This window comes from Sander vitreus, unplaced genomic scaffold, assembly GCF_031162955.1.
Source record: "Sander vitreus isolate 19-12246 unplaced genomic scaffold, sanVit1 ctg386_0, whole genome shotgun sequence".
Classification (NCBI taxonomy): domain Eukaryota; kingdom Metazoa; phylum Chordata; class Actinopteri; order Perciformes; family Percidae; genus Sander; species Sander vitreus.
In genome coordinates, this window is record NW_027595513.1 from 32,501 (window position 1) to 56,258 (window position 23,758).

Sequence of the window (23,758 nt, forward strand, 5' to 3'; positions counted from 1 at the left end):
AAACCCATCAGAGAGATAGCAAAAACATTAGGTGTGGCCAAATCAACTGTTTGGAACATTCTTAAAAAGAAAGAACGCACCGGTGAGCTCAGCAACACCAAAAAGACCCGGAAGACCACGGGAAAACAACTGTGGTGGATGACCGAAGAATACTTTCCCTGGTGAAGAAAACACCATCACAACAGTTGGCCAGATCAAGAACACTCTCCAGGAGGTAGGTGTATGTGTGTCAAAGTCAACAATCAAGAGAAGACTTCACCAGAGTGAATACAGAGGGTTCACTACAAGATGTGAACCATTGGTGAGCCTCAAAAACAGGAAGGTCAGATTAGAGTTTGCCAAACAACATCTAAAAAAGCCTTCACATTTCTGGAACAACATCCTATGGACAGATGAGACAAAGATCAACTTGTACCAGAGTGATGGGAAGAGAAGAGTATGGAGAAGGAAAGGAACTGCTCATGATCCAAAGCATACCACCTCATCATTGAAGTATGGTGGTGGTAGTGTCATGGCGTGGGCATGTATGGCTGCCAATGGAACTGCTTCTCTTGTATTTATTGATGATGTGACTGCTGACAAAAGCAGCAGGATGAATTCTGAAGTGTTTCGGGCAATATTATCTGCTCATATTCAGCCAAATGCTTCAGAACTCATTGGACGGCGCTTCACAGTGCAGATGGACAATGACCCGAAGCATTCTGCGAAAGCAACCAAAGAGTTTTTTAAGGGAAAGAAGTGGAATGTTATGCAATGGCCAAGTCAATCACCTGACCTGAATCCGATCGAGCATGCATTTCACTTGCTGAAGACAAAACTGAAGGGAAAATGCCCCAAGAACAAGCAGGAACTGAAGACAGTTACAGTAGAGGCCTGGCAGAGCATCACCAGGGATGAAACCCAGCGTCTGCTGATGTCTATGCCTTCCAGACTTCAGGCTGGAATTGAATGCAAAGGATTTGCAACCAAGTATTAAAAAGTGAAAGTTTGATTTATGATTGTTAATCTGTCCCATTACTTTTGGTCCCTTAAAAAGTGGGAGGCACATATACAAACTGTTGTAATTCCTACACCGTTCACCTGATTTGGATGTAAATACCCTCAAATTAAAGCTGAAAGTCTGCAGTTAAAGCACATCTTGTTCGTTTCATTTCAACTCCATTGTGGTGGTGTATAGAGCCAAAAAGATTAGAATTGTGTCGATGTCCCAATATTTATGGACCTGACTGTAGATAGACAGATAGATAGATAGACAGATATACAGATAGATAAATAGATAGAGAGAGAGATAGATAGACAGATAGATAAATAGATAGATAGAGAGATAGAGAGATAGACAGATAGACAGACAGATAGATAAATAGATAGAGAGATAGATCGATCGACAGACAGTGAACTTTTAAGATTAACATCTGCCTCTCTGCGTCTCTAACAGTGGACGGTTTCTGGACTGGTTGGTCCAGTTGGGGAGAGTGTTCTGCTTCCTGTATCCCAGAAGGCCGAGCTCCCGTCAGGTCTCGCCAACGCTCCTGTTCTAACCCCGCCCCTTCATCCAGCCCGCCTGGTGCTGGTTGCCAGGGTGGCACCAGCGAGACAAACATCTGCAACCACCTGCCTCACTGCCCAGGTATCAGACCATAAAGGTTTCCACAACAAACGGAACATTACCTTACCTGATGTGATTTATCCAGCATCTCTTTATCAGCCGGGAAGAGAAAACACCCCAGTACCAAACACACACACACACACACACACACACACACAGACAGACATCGTAGCTTCAAAGAGACGTCACTAAGACACTTTGGGCTGACGAGTCTTTCTAATGACGCATTTTCACAGTCTGATACTTCAACAGTTTTACCACAAACTGAGACTTTCTCCACTTGATAAATTATCTTTTAAACTGACAGACATCATCTGTGTAATTCAAGGCTCAATTCAAACAGGATCTAAACATTATCTGTCTCTTCCCATTCACTACGGGACACATTTTAACTGAAATAAAGTCCCATGGTGGACACAGGAAGGTGTACTCGTAGAGGTGATAACTCTCTCTGGCTCTTTGTTTGTCTCTGTTCCAGTGGACGGAGGTTGGGGGTCTTGGTCTCCGTTCTCATCCTGTCCCGTTACCTGTGGGGCGGGGCTTCAGGTGTCGCTCAGGAGATGTGACAGCCCCACCCCCAAACACGGCGGCCAGCCGTGTCCTGGAGAGGGACGTCAAACCAGCATCTGTCAGACCAACCAGCACTGTCCAGGTACAAATAAAGTCTTATCTTTTACTGCACAGACTAAATCATTTAAAGATGGGCAGAACGCTGCTCAAAAAGGCTCCTTATCCACGAATTACAGTATATGCTATTAATTATAAAGGGTACCTACCTTTTTTTTCAACCTGGATTTCCCCATGCATTTGGGTCTAACAGACTGATTTGACCAAAAATCTCTGAATTTGGTCCAGTATTGAGCGAGATCGCAATGACGAGCTGGCGCCAATCAAGCTGCAATGTAACCTAATGGGGCAATTGTGCAGCCTTGCTTTTTGTCCACTTAAAGGGATTTTGTTTGCATGTTTACAACATTATCAATCTCAGGATGTGACTTTTTGTCTGAAGACAGCGGTGTGGAGAGTGGAACGCAACTCGAGAAAAAGGTGTAGGTACGGCAGTTACCCTTTAACATTATATATTCTCCAAGGAAAGGAACACGCAGGTTTGTCAGGATTTAGTATCTTTGCAAGTGCTAAATATCTCTCGTACATCAGTAGAGAAAAGATTACTGACATAACTCAACCTGAACAGGTGCCTAAAAGTATGTCGATGTATGTAATAAAAGATGAAAATCAAGCATCAAAGATGGAATACATCCTTATGTAGTTGACAATAAACTAACCTTCATCGAACATATTGTAATCAGACCATATAAATATTAACATCAACGTGTAATTATGGTGATTAAGCTGGTGTGAGGACTTTAATGCGAAGGATTGAGAGGATTCGTACACATAGGTGCACCTCATAGCCCATAAATTGCCTCCTTAAGTCCTCCATTGGTCTCCCTTCCACGCGTCTCAGTCCCTCCCACCGAGGAGACACAGGAGGGATGCAAGGAAATCATGAGGAAAGGAGAGAGGAACAGAGAAAATCCCTCCTCGCTCCTCGATGATCCCTCCTCACTCCTCGATGATCCCTCCTCGATGCTCGCTCCTCAATGATCCCTCCTCCCTCCTCGATGATCCCTCCTCACTCCTCGATGATCCCTGCTCGATCCTCGCTCCTCGGGGCAGAAATAAGAGCTTTGAGACTTTTACGAATAGCAGGAGTTTTAAGCTGGACCCAATGCAGACACTGAATCAGGAGGAGGTTGAAAAAACAGTTTATTGAAAACAGGAGTACAGGTGGTCCAATTGAGACAGCTGGCAAGCCTGGACGTGGCTGAATAGGTCCGGTGAGAAGTAACAGATCACACGGAGGCCACAGGAAAGGCTGTAACTGGCTGGACGGTTCTGGTGAGTCTGCCCGGTACTGAGGCACAGAAGAAAAGGCTTGAATCATGGAGATGGACCACAGGTGTGAGGAGCAGCAGGTGTGTCGAGTTAGCGTTGCAGAGCAGAAAGTAGGTCAGCCAGGGCCAGCCTAAGACACACACACTGACAGACAGACAGCGGAAAACAAACATGCAGCAGGAAGGGAGGGGGGAAAACACAGGAGAACAGAGGGAAATTGACAAAGAGCTGCAGATTCTAATAGAGACGGCCTTCACCGAGGACGTACAGAACAACTTTGGGTTCAGCAGAGGACAGAGGAGTCAAGGAGCTATCAAATAAGGGGCTCCCTCTATGAAGCCATAGGAAAAAGGAACTTCCTGAACATCACGTCCTGTTATTCTATCAACTGTTACCTCACTACCTTTCCTTCACCACTAGGGGGAAGAAAAGGACATACAAAAGAAAAGTATTATCCTTAAATTATGTCTGTAACAATACGTTTTTGACATGCACAGGTGGCTTACAAAGTATTTTAAGCAACTGTTTCTTTCTCTTCTCCACAATGCTTGTTTTTTGACAGTCAAATATAAAATGGTTTCTTTCCCCAGACAAATAAAGGAAATGTTTGTTGCTTTCCAGAACTTTCTATCTTCCTGTTCTTTTAGGGATTCTGTAATTAAAGACTCTTTCTTACTGGAGTCTAAAGCCAAGGACATGGTCGGGGACTTTAGGAAGTATCCGGGAGATTTTGGCTTCACTTTTAGATACAGTCTGTGTGTGATACACAGTTCCTGTTCAGAGGAGATCCCATGTTTCCCATGAAGCAAGTGTTTGTTTCCCTTGATGGAATCATGGTGTTTGACTTGACGTTTGTGTCTCTGCAGTGAATGGGATGTGGTCACAGTGGTCGCCATGGAATCCGTGCAGGTACCCGTTTGGCGGGAGAGATATCCACTGCCTACAGATCGGTGGCAGACAGACTCGAGAGCGCCAGTGTCTCCATCGCGCTCACAACGGAACCATCTGCAGCGGGGGTGCTCTGACTGAGACACGGGTCTGCTACGATGTTGACAAATGTTACCGTGGGTCATACACACATACACAAACACACACACACACACACACACACACACACTGAGACACACACACACTCATTCAACCTTTATTTATACTCGAGAGATCATTTACAATGATGTCACGGCATATCCACAACCTTGGGAAAACTTGATAAATGTAACTAAGTACAAGTACTCCAGGGCTCCGTTTCAGAAAACTCTGAGTTAGTTAACCCTGAGATGAGGGTTAACTGGGTTTACTGTTTCAGAAAGAGAGGGAACTTCACCTCAGAGTCAGTCACTATGGGAACTTCACCTCAGAGTCAGTCACTATGGGAACTTCACCTCAGAGTCAGTCACTATGGGAACTTCACCTCAGAGTCAGTCACTATGGGAACTTCACCTCAGAGTCAGTTACTATGGGTAACTTCACCTCAGAGTCAGTTACTATGGGAACTTCACCTCAGAGTCAGTCACTATGGGAACTTCAACCTCAGAGTCAGTCACTATGGGAACTTCACCTCAGAGTCAGTCACTATGGGAACTTCACCTCAGAGTCAGTCACTATGGGAACTTCACCTCAGAGTCAGTTACTATGGGAACTATACCTCAGAGTCAGTCACTATGGGAACTTCACCTCAGAGTCAGTCACTATGGGAACTTCACCTCAGAGTCAGTTACTATGGGAACTTCACCTCAGAGTCAGTCACTATGGGAACTTCACCTCAGAGTCAGTCACTATGGGAACTTCACCTCAGAGTCAGTCACTATGGGAACTATACCTCAGAGTCAGTCACTATGGGAACTTCACCTCAGAGTCAGTCACTATGGGAACTTCACCTCAGAGTCAGTCACTATGGTAACTTCACCTCAGAGTCAGTTACTATGGGAACTTAACCTGTGAACCTAACCTGGTCAGGGAGCAGGTTTTCTTCTCTCAGTCTCCTCCCTCTGACACTGTGTCAGAGGGAGGAGACTGAGAGGAACTCCAGGTTTCTTCTCTCTCATTTCCTCATTCATTCATTCAGTCTGTATCAGGCGCATTTTAATGCCGTTTGTTATCTGCATGAATACAAACTTAATAAATAAAACTTATGGTTAGGCAGATTATAAAAGGTTTATTTCTCAAACATGTCATGTCCTTTTGTCGACGATCCCGTTGATGAAGAAGCTGGATTACTTCACAGAGAGTTGACGTCGGGAGATGATATTGAGTCCCGACTAAATGTATTTTCATTTCCACATTTGTTCCCAGTCCATCAGATATGTAGACACCTTATCGTCCTCATATCACTACCATCCACCATCGAGGACCGGCTTTAACATCCCAGCACATTCTTTGTGTCCCATACGTTTTTTGCAGACGGCAGTTTTCTCTATAACACTGGTGATGCGGATCAGACTGTAATAGTGAAGCCACTGTATGCAGAGCCGTCAGAAAAGTGTGACTCGCTCTGAAACGTTTTTTAAACGTTTTTGTTGTGTTCCCTGGAGACAAACTAGTGAGAGCCATTAAAAAGAAATAAATGATTATACATTATAGTTCTGTTAATGATCATGGTGCTGCAGCCTCAGAATGGGATATAGTAGTAGGCCTAGCTTACTTTTTCGCCCGCAGGATTGCACCTAAATGACATTATAGGTGTAATACCATTCTAGTTTTCACCAGTAATATTATCAGTTAACTGTGATTAAATATGAAATTAATACACTGTTAATGCTTACGCATTGAGCAGCAATGTTCTCCCACACCACTTCTCTCTCTTTTACAGCAGCCGCTGTCTTGCTTTTTTAACAAAATACATGTTCAAACTCGTTTGTGCGCATGAGTATTTTGTTATAGTAGTTTGTTACCATGGTGACTCAGTTACTCAGGGTAAATCAACTCAGACATCAGGGTTAGACTCAGAGTTTGTTAAACCTCCTTCCTGAAATGGGCCCCAGTACTGTACTTAAGTCCAAATGTTGAGGTACATATTAAGATTTTGTCTGTCTGTGTGTGTGTGTGTGTGTGTGTGTGTGTGTGTGTGTGTGTGTGTGTGTGTGTGTGTGTGTGTGTTACAGCGAGGGGTACCTGGGAGGGCTGGGAGCCGTGGAGTTTGTGTCGCCCGTCCTGCGGTGGATCGCCCAAACGCTTCCGGATCAGACGCTGTATACCTGATTTCAGCAACTACAGGTGAGTTCAAAATGTACTGTGGACCAATGAGTGACTGGAATTACTTATCATACCAGTGGGCGTCATGCAGCGACCACAGTTAAGTTTAGCTTTGTGTCTCTGTGTGTGTGTGTGTGTGTGTGTGTGTGTGTGTGTGTGTGTGTGTGTGTGTGTGTGTGTGTGTCTGTGTGCGTGTGTGTTTTCAGTCCTACAATTGGTCGTCTGAAGGAGCCAGCGACGTTCTTCGGGGATCCGAAGGCCGACTGTGGAACGCCACCCGACGGCGGGCCGAAGGTCGAAACTCAGAACTGTGTCAACGTTCCCGCCTGCACCTAAAAACCAGCACACCGAGTTTATTAACGCCAACATATCCTGCTCACCTGCACTGGAATGTAACTAATTACATTTACTCCAGTACTGTACTCCAGTCCAAATGTTAGAGGATGTTATATGCAGGCAGATAAAAGCCTGAAAACACCAGTGTTGAGTGAAGTGTGTTCACATTTAAAAGCAGGAACAAACATTCAGTTGAGTTTATTTGGTACAACTGACAACTTTTTGTCAGTTGTACCATGTTTTTATACATATATATATATATATATATATATATATATATATATATATATATATATATATATATATATACAAACAATGTTGTGAAACCTTCTGAGACAAAGCTGTGAGTTTGGCTTTTTATAAATAAAAAGAGACTTCTGCTACAGTCCAATATTTCTGAGTCATTATAGAGACAGAAATCACTCTCTCAGAAATTCATTGTATTTTTTGTAAAGTACACAAACTCAGAGACTGAAACATGACACACACACACACACACACGATTTTACAAGCTTATATGAAACTTCACATTTGTCGCTTTGTATTTTTTGTAACGTACACAAACTCAGAGACTGAAACATGTTCAGAAGAAGATTTGATGTCTGGAGTCGGTTATATAATATTTAACATGCAGAAGAAGACACGTAGATGTAAGAATAATAGTTTGTCTCACAGACGGATGAAGAACTTCGTAGGTGAGTTCTCGTTAGGGTTGGGTATCGTTTGGGTTTTTTCCGATACCGGTGCTAAAAGAATTCTTTTAAAACGGTTCCTGAACCAAAACTTAAAAAAAAAGATTCTTAAAAAAAAGAGAGCAATAAACAACAGACAGTGACATTAAAAAACAGCTTGTTTACTGATAACATATACAATATTTAAATGATTTATTAAAAATGTAATAACTAATAATAGTAAATTGCTGGTAAACAACAAAAACAACCACCAGATAGGAAAAGCATATTTTACAATAACTTTGAATGAGGTTGGCATGAGGTTTACCAGTGTCAAGTAAACGCACCATTTAGCAGCAGGCAGTGGCCATATAGGGCAGCTAGTTTGTGTCTTTAGCTGCAGACTGTGTGTTGGAATCCTCTAAGGTGAAATACTGTCAGCATTTTAATCCAGCTACTAGCTAACGTAACCTGCTGCCAAGTGTAGTGTTAACAACCTTCACGTGCAGCGATGCTTCGGTTGTCTCTAACGTCAGTTTTGGAGTATCAGAGAGAAGCGCAGACATTTAAGTGACACAGAAATGAGGCACCGAAATCTGCGTTGCTATTTGGTCCAGTAGATACCGGTCGTTAAGGCACCGTATCAGCACCGGGTCTCGGTACCCAACCCTAGGTGTCTTTGTAGTGCATTTTTCAGGGGTCGTACTTTAACAAACTCCTACAGAGCGGTTAAGGTTTGGAGATGAACGAGTTGAAACTTGCAGCTACTTCTTGCAATTGTCCGGACTGCAGCGCTCTGAAAGCTGCCAGTTTACAAAACGTAAAGTTTGGAGTCAAAGAGAGAAACAAGATTCTGTCTGGAGTCTCGAACCGGTTTGACTTTGACTAATAAAACGTACAGGCAACAGTATCCAGGAAATGACAGGCAAAGGGAAATCCAAAAAACAAGCAGTAGTCAGAAATCCAAGGGAATCAGTAACTCAAGAACTCAGGAAACAGGGAAAAGCACTCAAAGGCTGCACACTAGGAAAACAGACAATCTCACACAGGAGTAAAGGAAAGACTGAACTTAAATACACAAGACAGGGGAGACAATGAGACACAGGTGCAACACACAGGGGCGGGGACAGGTAATCACACAGGCAGGAAGGAGGACAAAGACAAGGAAGTCAACAGATCTGAAATGAGACGAGAAGGTAAGTTTTTTAATGGAAAACTAAACCGAAAACACAAAACAAACTAAAAACAAAAACTTGACACAGGGATGAGACATGACACATTTGCAAATAAATACAAAGCAGTACAAGCAATTGAGCAAGACCATATGATTCAAGATTCAAGTTACAAACATAAGAAGATAAGGACTCTGACTGAGTTTCTGTTTAACTCACAACAACAGAGTAACTCTGTGTTTAACTGTAGTGTATTATTGGTTCTTTTTCCTGTCTTTCCTCTCAGTTAGAACAATAGCCTTGCATATGTATGTTAATATACATCACTATGCTTTCCATTTTGCTCACAGAATTCATTTAACTCATACCTTGGGCATGAAACAAATTGCACCCACAACCAGTACTACTTTCAACTTGAGATTATGCAAAATAATCTTTTACCAGAAGTCTAGCATGGCTAAACTAAATGATTCAGTATGGTATTCAAACACATGAAACTTTTGTGTGAGACATCTGTCCAATTATTATGGACGTTATCTGACATTAAGCGTTTCTGCCTGGATGATCACAGAGTATAGACTATAACACCATGTCCTCTAAAGGTGGGTTGAGTTCATGGATGTATAATCAGAGCTGGATACAGCGCTGGAGGCAGAGCTCCTTCATTCCTGTGTCAGCACAAACATGAAAACCTGAATGTCAAAGGTTAATTTAAATGCTAAATAAAGAATAACGTTTGAATAATCATTGATATTGCAGCCAGACAGTTTACTGAAATCATTCAGTCTAAGTGAGAGAAATACAGTGAGACTTTGAACTCTTTATTTGTTCATCTTGACTCTTGTTTGAGCTCAATGAGCAAAACGATAAAGGCCAACAGCCTCTCCTGCCTCCTCTCTGGGACTCACATGAAATATGAAATGAAATACAAGCATGTTAATAAACTCTACATGTCTGGCTCTTGATGTGATTCTCATTTTCCAGAGTGGCCCCTAGTGAAGTTAAGATTAACACCCCTGGTTTAAACCAATGAGCCCACCGACCGTTACCAGCAGTTGTCCCTACATGGCAAACCTCTGCCATGGGGGGTTAAAGAAAGACAGACAGACAGACAGACAGACAGACAGATAGATAGATAGATAGAAAGACAGAGAAACAGACAGACAGAAAGATAGATAGATACATAGACAGATAGATAGATAGATAGATAGATAGATAGATAGATAGATAGATAGATAGATAGATAGATACATAGATAGATAGATAGATACATAGATAGATAGATAGATACATAGATAGATAGATAGATACATAGATAGATAGATAGATAGATAGATAGATAGATAGATAGATACATAGATAGATATATAGACAGATACATAGATAGATACATAGATAGATAGATACATAGACAGATAGATAGATAGATAGATAGATAGATAGATACATAGACAGATAGATACATAGATAGATAGATAGATAGATACATAGATAGATAGATACATAGACAGATAGATAGATAGATACATAGATAGATAGATACATAGACAGATAGATAGATACATAGACAGATAGATAGATACATAGATAGATAGATAGACAGATAGATAGATAGATAGATAGATACATAGATAGATAGATAGATAGATACATAGATAGATAGATACATAGATACATAGATAGACAGATAGATAGATAGATAGATAGATAGATAGATAGATAGATGAAGTGCTGAGTTGTTTAATCAGCAGTGTGTCAGAGAGTTGTCCCTACATGGTAAACCTCTGTGTCTGCAGCTCCACCTGTCAGAAGGTGTGGCCAATCAGCTTCCTTTAAAAAGGACTGCTTCTGTCCTGTTGGGCTCAGAGATCAGGGGCAACCTGCAGACTGTCTTCAGAGACCTCCATCACATCCAGCAACCATCCAGCCAGCCGACCAATCACAGCAGGCAGGCGCTTCTGGGCCATCCAGCCAGCCGACCAATCACAGCAGGCAGGCGCTTCTGGGCCATCCAGCCAGCCGACCAATCACAGCAGGCAGGCGCTTCTGGGCCAGTGTTCAGCTCTCCGAGCCTCTGTCCAGGTCTGAACTCTCTGCTTACTTTTCTGTAAAAAAACAAAGTGTGATTTCACAGGAATATTCCATTTTTTTTTCTGTATTTTTTAAAAACGCAAACATCAAAACAACAAAATGTAAAAATAGACTGTGAATTTACATGTCTATGATATAAGAACATCTGTAACTGTGCATTACCCTAAAATTTAATTTCTTTTTAAGAATATTAATTGTTTTCACGTTTTATTAAAACACATCTGCATCTGCTCAAATGTTTATCTTTTATTTAATATATTATATTCAAGTTCAATACTGTAAATATATATATTAAATTAGATAAAATCTAAAATCTGTTTTTTTTACAGTGTAAAAACACTCCAACACGTTCTTCTTTTTTTATGATTTCTGTTTCTTTTCTTTTCTTCCGTTTATTTTCTCTACTCATTTGACAAGACATGGACTATATGTCTTGTATTTGTCTCTTCAGGTTATGTTTTGTTAGGGAACCCAACATGCCGAGCCCCCCTGAGGGTTTCCTTTGCCTGTCCTTTTTATATTAAATGTCTCTTAAAGGTCCAATATGTAATATATTCACTGTAAGTAATCCAAAAATGACCCCAATGCGTCATCAGATATTAAGGAAACATGCTAAGTTGAAATAATATATTTTATGTCAACAATGCTAATGCCAGTATTTTCTCCTTTTGAAATTTCTGTTCCGTGACGGAATTTCTGTCTGTGTTTTGGCCTGTGTGTTGGTATCAACTGCCCAGTTTGACAGCCGGGCCGGGTTGCCAGATATAGCTGTAAAAACGTAAACCCAGCGCGCTACAGCTGTAACGTTAGGACAGCCACGAAAGCAGCAAACAACGAACGGGATCAACGGAGATAAATTCTACCCGACCTAAAAATAAATGGCATGCTTCTAACAGTTGCGTGACTGTGGTGGAAGTATTTCGAGGCAACAGGTGTAGAATTTGGAAAATAGGAGTGAAACAGAATAAAGACAGTCGATGACTAAACCAAGTTAGATTTTTGTATTTTATTAAATATATTTGCAAATATAGGAGTAACATGATTTCACAAAAGGCACAGCAGCCCTGTGTGGAAAAGTGTCCTCAACGAGTGAACAGGCACACTGGGCTTAAATACATGTTCAGAGTGACAGCACACACGCACTTGGCTTAACATGACTGTGCATTTCTCACAGGCAATCTGATACACAGAGACAATCTCAAACACAGAAGACATCTCGGAGCCATTTGAATTACAATTGAAATCAAAAAAATGTTTCAAAACAATAACTCTGTTCCCCTGTTTACGCCTGAGGGGTTTGACTAATGCCTGGAACAATCATTCCCATCCTATAATGTTCTTATACAACACAAACTTGCTCCAGTAAATAGGTACGACCTTAGATACGACTTGCATTGCTAAGCAACGGGAGATATTTCCAGTTGTGCTCAGAGGTGTACATACCCTAGCAGAATTTATGAAACTAGTGCAGAGCCCGTTGAAAATGTGCCTGTTTGGAACGGGCCAATTGCTTGGCCTGTGGTATTGCTGCTTGTAGAATTTATCAAAACCAAATTGTACCCCAAAGGACAATTTGGACCACAAATCACTTCATATGCAACTCCCCTGTATACCCTACTACTGACTTACTGATTTACCTGACAGAGAACGCTGCAGATTCAGAATGTAATCACCAAATATCACAATGACAATGTGGAGTAATCAGACATTAGCCTCATGGACTCATGGCAGTGTGCTACCCACCCGGCCCGTCAGGAGAGCTAATCAGCACATATTTACGTTAAACAAACACCAGAACCGGACCCTGTCTGTCTGTGTGTGTGTGTGTCTGTGTGTGTGTGTGTGTGTGTGTGTGTGTGTGTGTGCGCAGAGAGAGAGAGAGAGAGAGAGACGGTGTTGTCTCATGTCATATGATCGTTAACAAATTTAACGTTTCAGCAGAGGTGTTAATTTCCATACAGGTTTAGTGGCTTGACCGTTAACGGTGAAGTATGGATTTGATTCGTGGGGTATTTTGGCGACGGTAATGTTATTACTGTTGTAAGTAAGCAGTAGACTTAATTAACCCAGGGTGAGTGTTGTGCTGTGTCTGCCCGGGACCTCTTAACCTGTGGCCCTTGCTGTCATCAGGTCAGCTGCTAGCTGCTATCATCCTCGTTTGTCCTGCCACCACAGCAACACTATTTTATGAATGAAACATGGCGGAGAAACGTAAAAGTGCTGATAACTCCTCTGTATCAAAAAAGAAAGTAAGGCTCTATCTCGAGAGTTACCTCAACTTCGGTTTCGGAGGGGGGGCTCAGCTTTTCTTAGACATAAGTAGGGGGGGGCGCCAAGGAAAAAAGGTTGGGAACCACTGTCATAGAGCACAGCAGGGCATAACAGGGCGTGGCAGGGCGTTGGCCGGACATAGCTAGTCGATGCCGGGCATTGCAGTGCGTAGCAGGGTGTAATAGGGCACAGCAGGGCGTAGCAGGGTGTAATAGGGCACAGCAGGACGTAGGGCATGACCACGGCGACAGCTGCCACCATGATGTAGGTGCCATCATGATCCAAGATGATGATGCTGGGTGGAAAAAGAAAATAAGGACTCCGGGGAATAAGCTCCCCAGAGCTATGTTAGTAACAAGCATTTCTGTGACACAAATACATACAGATGGAAAGAGAGAGGAGAGAGAAGCTCAGTGTGTCCAAGGAGGTACCCCGGTAGTCTAGAACTATAACCGCATCACTAAGAGCTGCAGAGAAGGGGAGATAAGGAGGCTGTGTTCCGTGATTGTGGCTACACACTTTCCCCCGCCGGTCTAGGCTAACGCTGTGACTCATTACTCATTAAGTATATGTAAGCTTTCTATGGAGAGAAGCAGAGATAGGGTGGGGGTGCACCATGACTGTGGCTACACACCCACCCCCGCCAGTCTAGGCGAACGCTGCAACTCCTCATACCCTAAATATAGTAAGCTTTCTATGAAGAGAAGCCGAGATAGGGAGGCGGTGCGTCATGACTGTGGCTACACACCTTCCCCGCCAGTCTAGGCGAACGCTGCAACTCCTCACTCCCTAACTATAAGCTTTATCGAAGAGGAGAGTTTTAAGTTTACTCTTAAAGGTGGTGACGGTGTCTGCCCCCCGAACCCAGACTGGGAGCTGGTTCCACAGGAGAGGAGCCTGATAGCTAAATGCTCTGGTTCCCATCCTACTTTTAGAGACTGTAGGAACCACAAGTAACTCTGCATTCTGGGAGCGCAGTGCTCTAGTGGGACAATAAGGTACTAAGAGCTCTTCAAGATATGATGGTGCTTGACCATTTAGAGCTCTGTAGGTCAGGAGAAGGATTTTAAATTCAATCCTTGATTTTACAGGAAGCTAATACAGGAGAAATATGATCTCTTTTCTTAGTTCTTGTCAGAACACGCGCTGCAGCATTCTGGATCAGCTGGAGAGTCCTAAGAGTTTTATTTGGGCATCCTGATAATAGGGAATTACAATAGTCCAGCCTGGAAGTAACAAATGCATGGACTAGTTTTTCAGCATCTTTTTGAGACAGGATGTTCCTAATTTTGGCAATGTTACGAAGATGGAAAAAGGCTTGAGGTTTGTTTTAGATGGGCGTTAAAGGATATATCCTGATCAAAAATAACTCCTAGATTTCTGACAGTAGTGCTGGAGGCCAGGGCAATACCATCTAGAGTAATTATATCTTTAGATAATGAAGTTCGGAGGTGTTTAGGGCCCAGCACAATAACTTCAGTTTTGTTTGAGTTTAACATCAGGAAATTGTAGGTCATCCATGATTTGACATCTCTAATGCATACTTGAAGTTTAGCTAACTGACTGGTTTTGTCTGGCTTGATTGATAAGTATAATTGAACATATACAAGGAGAAAAGAATTGGTCCAAGCACTGAGCCTTGAGGAACGCCATGGCTAACTTTAGCGTGGAGGATTTATCGTTAACATTAATAAAATGATATTGTACAGAGAAAAAGGACTTAAACCAGCTTAGTGCAATTCCTTTAATGTCAACTAAATGTTCCAGTCTCTGTAACTGGATGGTATGGTCAATACTGTTGAATGCAGCACTAAGATCTAGTAAGACAAGTATGCAGACAAGTCCTATGTCAGCAGCAGTTAGAAGGTCGTTAGTAAGTTTCACCAGTGCCGTCTCTGTGCTATGATGCTTTCTAAATCCTGACTGAAAGTCCTCAAATAGACTATTCCTATGTAAAAAGTCACATAACTGATTAGCGACTACTTTCTCAAGGATCTTGGAGAGAAAGGGAAGGTTAGATATAGGTCTATAGTTGGCTAAGACCTCAGGATCGAGGGTGGGTTTTTTCAGAAGAGGTTTTATCACAGCTACTTTAAATGACTGCAGTACATAACCTGTTAATATAGACATATTGATCATATCTAGTAATGAAGTGTTTACCACAGGTAACGCTTCTTTAGGTAGCCTCGTTGGGATGGGGTCTAATAGACAGGTAGATGGCTTTGCTGAAGAGACCTTTAACATTAACTGTTGAAGGTCTATAGGAAAAAAGCAGTCTAAGTATATGACAGGTCCTGTCATTCTTTCTAGCACTCCTGCATTCAAATGTGAACCATTAGAAGATAAGGGCAAAAGGTGATGAATTCCATCTCTAATTGTTATAATTTCATCATTAAAGAAACTCACGAAGTCGTCACTCCTCAGAGCTAGAGGAATAGATGGCTCAGTAGAGCTGTGGCTGTCAGTCAGCCTGGCTACAGTGCTGAAAAGAAACCTTGGGTTGTTCTTATTTTCTTCTATCAATGATGAGTAATAGTCTGATCTGGCATTTCTGAGGGCCTTCCTATATGTTTTCAGACTGTCTTGCCAAACTAAACGAGATTCTTCCAGTTTGGAGGAACGCCATTTACTTTCAAGTTTTCGTGAGATTTGTTTTAATGCGAGTTTGGGAGTTATACCAAGGTGCTAGTTTCCTTTGCTTCATCATCTTCTTTTTGAGGGGAGCAACAGAGTCTAAAGTCGTCCGTAGGCAGGCCGTAGCAGCGTCTACAAAATGATCAATTTGGGAGGGACTAAAGTTAACATAAAGGTCCTCTGTTATATTAAAGCATGACATTGAGTTAAAGGCTGTTGGAATATTTTCCTTAAATTTAGCTATAACACTGTCAGATAGGCATCTAGTGTAGAAGGTTTTATTTAATTTCATATAGTCGGGTAGTAGGAATTCAAAAGTTATTAAAAAATGGTCTGATAATAAGGAATTCTGTGGAAATACTATTAAATCTTCAATTTTGATGCCATATGACAGCACAAGGTCGAGTGTGTGGTTAAAACAGTGCGTGGCCTTATGCACACTCTGACTGAAGCCAATTGAATCTAGTAGTGAGTTGAAGGCAGTACTAAGGCTATTGCTGTCAACGTCCACATGGATATTAAAAACATCTACAATAAGTACTTTGTCTGATTGAAGGACTACACATGACAAAAACTCTGAGAATTCAGATAAAAATTCTGAATACGGGCCTGGTGCTCGGTAAACAACAACAAATATAATTGGCTGTAATGTTTTCCATGTTGGATGTTGAAGATTAAGAACAAGACTTTCAAACGAGTCATAATTTAGTTTAGGTTTAGGATTAATTAACAGGTTTGAGTCAAATATGGCTGCAACCCCCCCTCCTCGGCCTGAGCCTCTAGGAATTTGAGTATTAATATGACTGGGAGGAGTGGCTTCATTTAGACTAACATATTCTTCATGGCCCAGCCATGTTTCAGTAAGACAGAATAGATCAATTTGGTTATCTGATATCAAATTGTTTACTAATATTGCTTTAGACGACAGATCTAATATTTAATAGTCCACATTTGATTCTACTTTTCTGTTCTATCGTTGCAGTGGTTGTTTTAATTCCAATTAGGTTGTTAAGTATAGCACCTCGCTGGTTTACGTTTGAGTTAATCGGTCTCAGGACAGATACTGTGGTTATGGGATTATAAATGGATGGTTGCTCAAAATGAGGTACAGAGGAGCGTGTAGCGCTGTGCCTCCGATTACTGATATTACTGATTCTTACTGGAATGATATAGCTGGTCTGTGGGTTAGCAGAGTTATTTGTAAAGGAGTGAGAGCTTATGGGAGAGTGAGACTGGGAAGTGTGCTTGTGCGTGTGTTTACGGGGTGCAAATTCAATCAAAGGTCTTGGTCTGCACAGCGTGCCACAGATTCTCACATAGCATCTGGCTGCCGCGTCTATTGGGATGAATCCCGTCCCTGCTGAACAGGGAGCTATGTTCCCAAAACAGATTAAAATTGTCTTGTGGATGCTGCATGTATGCTGGAGCCAGGCGTTGAGGATGAGTAGTCTGCTAAAAAGGCATACTCCGCGACCTCGAGATGGAAGTGGGCCCGAAATAAAAATCTTCTTCCCGGTGCTTTTTAAAGCTTCAATGAGAGTACCAAAGTCTTTCTTTGTGCGTTCACTCTACTGATAGGACATGTCGTTATGTCCACAATGGACCACGATGTGTTTAATAGAGGTCGGGAGTGAGGGTATCAGGTCCACAGCTTTAGCCAGGATGTCTGCAACTTTGGCTCCAGGAAAGCAGTGTGTGACAGCATTAAAAAACCATATATCCCGGGTGATGGAGTCACCAATAATTATTGTGGTTGGGGGGAAGAGCGGACGAGGAGTGGGGGGTCATGAATGGCCGGTGGCAGGAACAGCACTGCCAGTATCGGTTTGAGATGGACAAGGAAAAGAAGAGGAATATTGCTTACCGTTCGGTGGGGGAGATTGTTTTTGAGGAACGTTGTTGTTTGGCCGGTTCAGGGAAACGAGAAAATCCTGTGGGGAAATGGGGACTCGCCAGGTGTGGAGGTAGCCATGGAGCTGGCGTTAGCCTGAAGCTAATGTTTACTACTCTTGAAAATGTGCGGTCCTCCACGCACAGGTACGTAGATTTGCGTAGATGCTGGCTCTTTCTAGAGAATAAAGGCTACCAGGGGGCTAATAAGAAACAAAAAACTAAGCTACTAGTACAACATTTTTCTCGAAATAATACTGTTTTCCTCCGTCAGTAAATATAATTTGACAGTATGTTTAACAACAAGACAAGCTAGCTATCCAGCCATGTCATTGTTCCCAAATTAATATGAAGATTTTCACGAACAAATGATCCGCCATGTGTAACGTTACTGTCGGCTGCAGCCTGAAGTCGCGACCTGAACAGTGAACGGGATAAGAGATAACATTAATCGCTGTGAAACAAAATCAGTTCAAAGTGTACCCAGAGAAGGTTTAGAGCCTAGTATTGAGGCTCTTTGGTGTAACTTACTTCCTGCAACTTGTGTGTTAGCACCATCCGGTGGTGTTCTTAGGACGAAGCACTGAAGGACTACACTCAGTGTTGGAAATAACAGATTTACATTCACATTTAGAATGGTAAGCCATCAGTTTAACCAGAACTCCTTTAGTAGGTGTCCTTTATCACTTACATGTATTTACGGACACCCTGCAGCTAGTCAAGTGAAGACCTGAACACAAGCTGTATTAACAAAGTCTCGTCCTGCATTAGGAATTTCAAACAACCAAAGTGCTAAAAGAACAATGGCCAAGCATCAGGGAAAGAACACTGAGGACTAGATGTACTAATACTTTTGCGCCCACTTCAGGCATATTTGTTTCGTAACGTGCATGTAAAAGAATGGCGAGGTATGTACAAACAGGCCGCATTGAGGTAAAAGCGCAGACTGCCTGTCTTTTCCGTGTCATGCATATGCATTCATGGGAGGGTGAAGGGGAAAGTGGGAGTTTTCCATAAAGAGATGGGAGGGGAAGCGTAAAGTGTGCCTAATTATGTATTCCGCAGTATGTACAATAACTAGGGATGCACCGACGATGTGAAAAGAGCGCGTGAATTCAACATTAAGTTGTTACATTTAACTATTTTAGAGGCTGTGGACGTTGTTTACTTCATTAATGTGTTTACTGTCTTAATGGACTGAGGATCAGAATCAGAAAAGCTTTATTGCCAAGTACGTTTTTAACACGTACAAGGAATTTGTTTTGGTGTTGTTGGTGCATGTCACACATTCTCTAAATCGAATATAAACAATATAAGTATAAGTATATGTACACAGTATACAGTATGTATTAAATTAAAAATAAAATATTAAAAACAAAATAAAAGATAAAACATGGGAGTAGAGTTCGATTCGGGGGTCGGCAGAATCTTAACCAGTGGGTTCGGTATTCGGCCGAACCCCAAAAATCTGGGTTCGGTGCATCCCTAACAATAACCTCCCCTGACCTCTATTTTGCAGTGAAAGCAGGTGTAAACCAGCTGCAAGCGGGTTTCCTCGTATATGCCTCCTGTTAAAATGGCAGCAGTAATCCAAGCAAGACGAAGACATAGGTCAAGGAGACGAGCTGAACAAGGATCACACTTTTTCAGTTGAGGGAACACGACATCATTAGGCGTTACAGATTAAGCAGCCATGCAATATAACAGTTACTGGAAGAAATCAAAGATGACATCGAATCTCCAACTCAGCGTTCACATTCTATTCCAGCAGCTGTTAAACTCCTCGCTACATTACATATTGGCATCTGGATCATTTTAAACAGTCATAGCATCAGCTGTAGGAATATGGCAGTCTGCACTCAGCCGTATCATAGCAACAGTACTTAACGCTTTGCTACAGCGCGATTTACGGAACAGTGGGCGGAGAAAGGTGCTGATTACCTGATGAGCTGCAGGTTTGGTAAAAATGACGTAAGCTGAAGTATCACAGCGTGCGCTTTCTGTGGGTTGGCCATGGCGCTGATAACGCTACATTCACAAATGTACGTACATGAGGGCCTGAATCTTTTAAAAAAGGAACCTATTAAAGCAACATAACGCATCTTTGGTGATTTTTTGTGATTTGGCGCCCACTACAGTTTCAGAGTGTTATTGACTTCTTCACCGATGTCATAAATATGGACAGCTGTGCATTTGTTATGATTACATAACTTACAATCAAATGCTAGCGAGTCGACAACTAACAGCCATAAATGGGATGGTTGGGTTGTGAGTCTTGAATGTGCAGCGTTTACAACATGAGTCCTCATCACTGTAATTTTTTCTACCGCGGTTGAAAAGCAAGAAATTCCTGCGGTAGTGCGGTATAGCGTAACCCCCTTTCGAGAGAAGCGTAAGTTAGAGCGAGAATGGCAGGGCGCCTTAAGTGAGTGACGTCAGTGCCCGTGTGGTCACGCAAGGAGAGCGAGCGGTAACGGAGAGCAGCGTGTGAGTGCCGCTGTGAGGAAAAGCGAGAGGAAAAAGAGATAGCAAAGATGATGTAAAGTGAGTTAAAAGTGAACAATAAAACAACAAGCTAGAGCTTCTCAAGACAGGTGGCTTTATCTGTTGTCAATACTGCCAGTAAAGTGAATGGCGTTACCCCCGAAAAAACATCGGCTTAAACCTTAGCCTACAACATATGTTGCAGCCCGAGTGCAGCCCGTCTAGCAGCTGAGCAGGCAAAGAGCAGAGATGGCGACTCTGCAGTTCTCAAACATGTTGCTCTCTCTACCGATATAAGCCGTTCTGTTTTAGGCTACGAAACGTGAAATTCAACCGTGCCGTTTTATCGGGATAAAGCTATAAACAGAAGGACACTCCGCTAGCTGCTAGGCTAATGTGCAATGGTAAACGCTGCATGTTAACGTAACGTTAATGTGTCTACCTCAGCTGAGAACGGAGAAATGTCTTTGCCTTCCCTACCGTGTATGTTGGTATGTGTCATGGAACATTGCCCTCCCCAAAGGTCGGATTTGCTCCATCTTTTGATGAGTTTAGTTTAGAAAACTTTGAATCCATGTAAGACACAATGTCATCAGACACAATCCATGCCATTAGAATCAATTCATCCATGCCATTAGACACAACGTGGCAGTGCACACGTGCAGGCCAATGTTTTTTTTTGTGGTGATGACAGTGACGAGCTTATATTATTAGAGGTGTTTATTTTAACCTGTGTCAATTACTTACTATGAGCAATTTCTTCTATTCTCAAATGGCATTCTTTTATTTAGTGCAATTTCTTTACTATGCGTAATTTATTTTATAATAGGGCAGGTGCAATACATACATTACCTACAATAGGTACAATATATAAGGGCCTGTGCAATATCCCCTTAACTCTTTTTTTTGTCTATTATATTTTTATGTCCTAACGTACATTGTTGTCTTGTTATATACTGTCATCAATTGTACTGTCACTTGTACAAACTGAATGAAATGATAAGTTATGAATGGGTTTGTATGTATCTGTTTTGGTACTAAGACAAATTTCCTTCAGACACGATAAAGTTTATCTTATCTTATGATTCCATGTTTTAATGTCTGTGTTGCAGTCATGGCGTTCCCTCGGCTGTCTGCCTCCATGCTGTTGGCTTCATTGATCCTTCTTCTCTACTGGACACCGTCCTCAGCTCATTTACATGGTACCCCGTCCTCTGGCCTCTCACCCCTCTACAGGGTGAAGAGAGACCTGGATTTTGAAACCAGAGAGAAAGTGGATAGATCTTTGGCAGTGGGAAACAGCTTCCTCACTGTCGCCAAAGAAGGTTTTGAAGCGTTTGAAAAGATTGATACCAAAAAGTTGTCAGATGTGATGAAGAGTCTCGCCAACATCGCCAGCTTGGCGCCTGGCATCGGAGGTCTGGTCGCCTCATTTGTCAACATGGTCTTGGTCTTCATCCCTCAGGATGACCCGGTACTGAACGAGGTGAAGAAAGGGTTTGAAGAAGTGAACAGGAAGTTGGACTCTATCTCCATCCAGATCGCCAACCTGGCAACGAACGTGGAATGGTTTAACTACGCCAGCGTCTACTCTCAAGACGAGCTCCGCATCCTCAACGCCTGGAAGAAGTTCAATGAGCTTCTTCAGAACAGTCAGTTGGTACAAAATGAAGAGGACAAACTCAGACTGGCAAAGACATTCGTCAACTACTATGAGAACACAGGAACTGAGGCCAGTGTGGCCAACTTCTACCATTACCTGACGGTCAAAGACACGTCTCTCAGTGGAAACCTCAACGAACTGCTGAGGAAGAAGTTTAAATGTGACATTAAACAGATTGGCAAATATAACGTCTATTTCAGTCGTTTGCTGTGGCAGGGGATGGTGTTGAACCAGTTCTACAGGCAACTGATCGGTTTGAATTTGTCAGGCAAAGAAGCAGAACACACCCAGATGTTCAAGAACATCTACAGAGCTCAGATATCAGCTCTGAACTTCTGCAGGGACCACCACATGAAGTATGTGAAGGAAGATGTGGTGGAGATCAGGAAAGGACTCAGTGCTGACAACAAAAAAGCCATCGCGGATGAGGTGAAAGAGTTTCTGGATAAGAAGTACAGCTGGTACAACTGGGTGGTGCTGGTGTACAACACAATCCAGGCTAATTATTACATACTATATAATCTGACTAAGATTACAGAGGACACGATCACTGTTGCTGTGGGATACACTCTGAAAACAGAAGAAATAGATGAAACACCAGTTAGAGAAGCAGCCAATGATTGCTTTAAAGACAAATCATGTGAAATTAAGGACAAAGTACGTGACTGTAGGTATACTTGGTCTCATCCATATGATACTCTTGGTAGACAGTTTCATTACACCTTCACTGAATATGCTAAAGCGACACATGCTGCCTATGGGGAAGAGTTTGCTGTGGCTCCAGCACCCTTTCACCAACATGACTGTTGGTGGGGTAGCTATACAAGAAAGATTTCCATCTATTACTCCCGGAAGGAGGATGTCTGCCAAAGTGAAACATGTAGCAACAATGGAAGGTGCAATCGGCTGCTGGACTCCAATGAATGGATGTGTGATTGTTGGGAGGGTTACTATGGTGAGAGATGTGAAGAGAGAACCCCCATTGGCACCGCTATAGCGGTCGATATACAAGTTGTACCTGACATCGGCACCATTGACACCAAAATGAAAACGATGGAGCTCAAACTCAAGGAGATTCTCAACATCCTCAACCACAAATGTAGTGGCTAGTAGGAGATATCTGCAGACCGCTGAAAGACAACAGGAACGATGACTCACTGCCAACGGACAAACTGAACACACATCAACTGACTGAGCATCTGAGAATGGCACCGTGAAGGAAGAAACCATGAAACAAGAACAAGTACAATCCACAGATGAGGGTGGACGTAATGATCATTAGGGCTTGGTATTCTACCCAATAACCTTTGAATTATCGACCGAAATAGAGTTTCTGAGTAGTATCATAACTCCTTCAGTCAAACAATACATGCATTCAATTCTTTTGAATGATCTATAGAAAAATTATTATTTGTTTGGTTTTGCTCGCAACCATTCACTGCGAGCAGCAACAACCCATAGAGTCTGGGCGCCGTCTATTTGATGGAGTTGGCGGTTTAGATTTCAAATGAAGTACTCCATTGGGACTTAAGGATTCTGGTATTGGTACTGGTGACTTTTTAAAAGATTCCCAGCCCTACTGATCATCTTCAGCCCAAACAAGAGTTGAACGGCGAGTTTTTAACAAGGTATATAAATGGCGGCTACAGTTTTTACATATTTCAAAAGTGTTTTTCAAGTTTTGTTGATTTTCTTGTTGATGGGTGTTGAGGTCGAAATAGAAAGAAGTATCTTCATCCAGATAATCCACAGCAAAAATAAATTCTCATTTCATGAGTTATCAACTAAAATGTGAAAGTAGTTGTTGTAGTGCCAACATGTGATCAGTTGATGTAGTTGATGTAGTCAG

At 42.2% G+C, this 23,758-nt stretch overlaps 2 protein-coding genes across 2 annotated transcripts in view; both read left to right on the forward strand.

Moving 5' to 3' along the window:
- The window catches only part of LOC144513940 (properdin-like), an 11,998-nt gene extending 4,574 nt beyond the window's left edge, over positions 1-7,424 (forward strand). The window contains exons 7-11 of the mRNA XM_078245128.1: positions 1,436-1,627; positions 2,085-2,258; positions 4,372-4,569; positions 6,607-6,718; positions 6,904-7,424. Coding sequence (XP_078101254.1) covers positions 1,436-1,627; positions 2,085-2,258; positions 4,372-4,569; positions 6,607-6,718; positions 6,904-7,033 — 806 coding nt within the window. The 3' untranslated portion in view covers positions 7,034-7,424. The remainder of the gene's footprint in view (positions 1-1,435; positions 1,628-2,084; positions 2,259-4,371; positions 4,570-6,606; positions 6,719-6,903) is intronic.
- Positions 7,425-10,757: 3,333 nt separating this feature from the next.
- On the forward strand, positions 10,758-23,758 carry LOC144513941 (cephalotoxin-like protein). The gene is made up of 2 exons (XM_078245129.1): positions 10,758-10,958; positions 21,359-23,758. Exon 2 carries the CDS (start codon positions 21,361-21,363, stop codon positions 23,017-23,019), a length of 1,659 nt encoding a protein of 552 aa, XP_078101255.1. The 5' UTR covers positions 10,758-10,958; positions 21,359-21,360; the 3' UTR covers positions 23,020-23,758.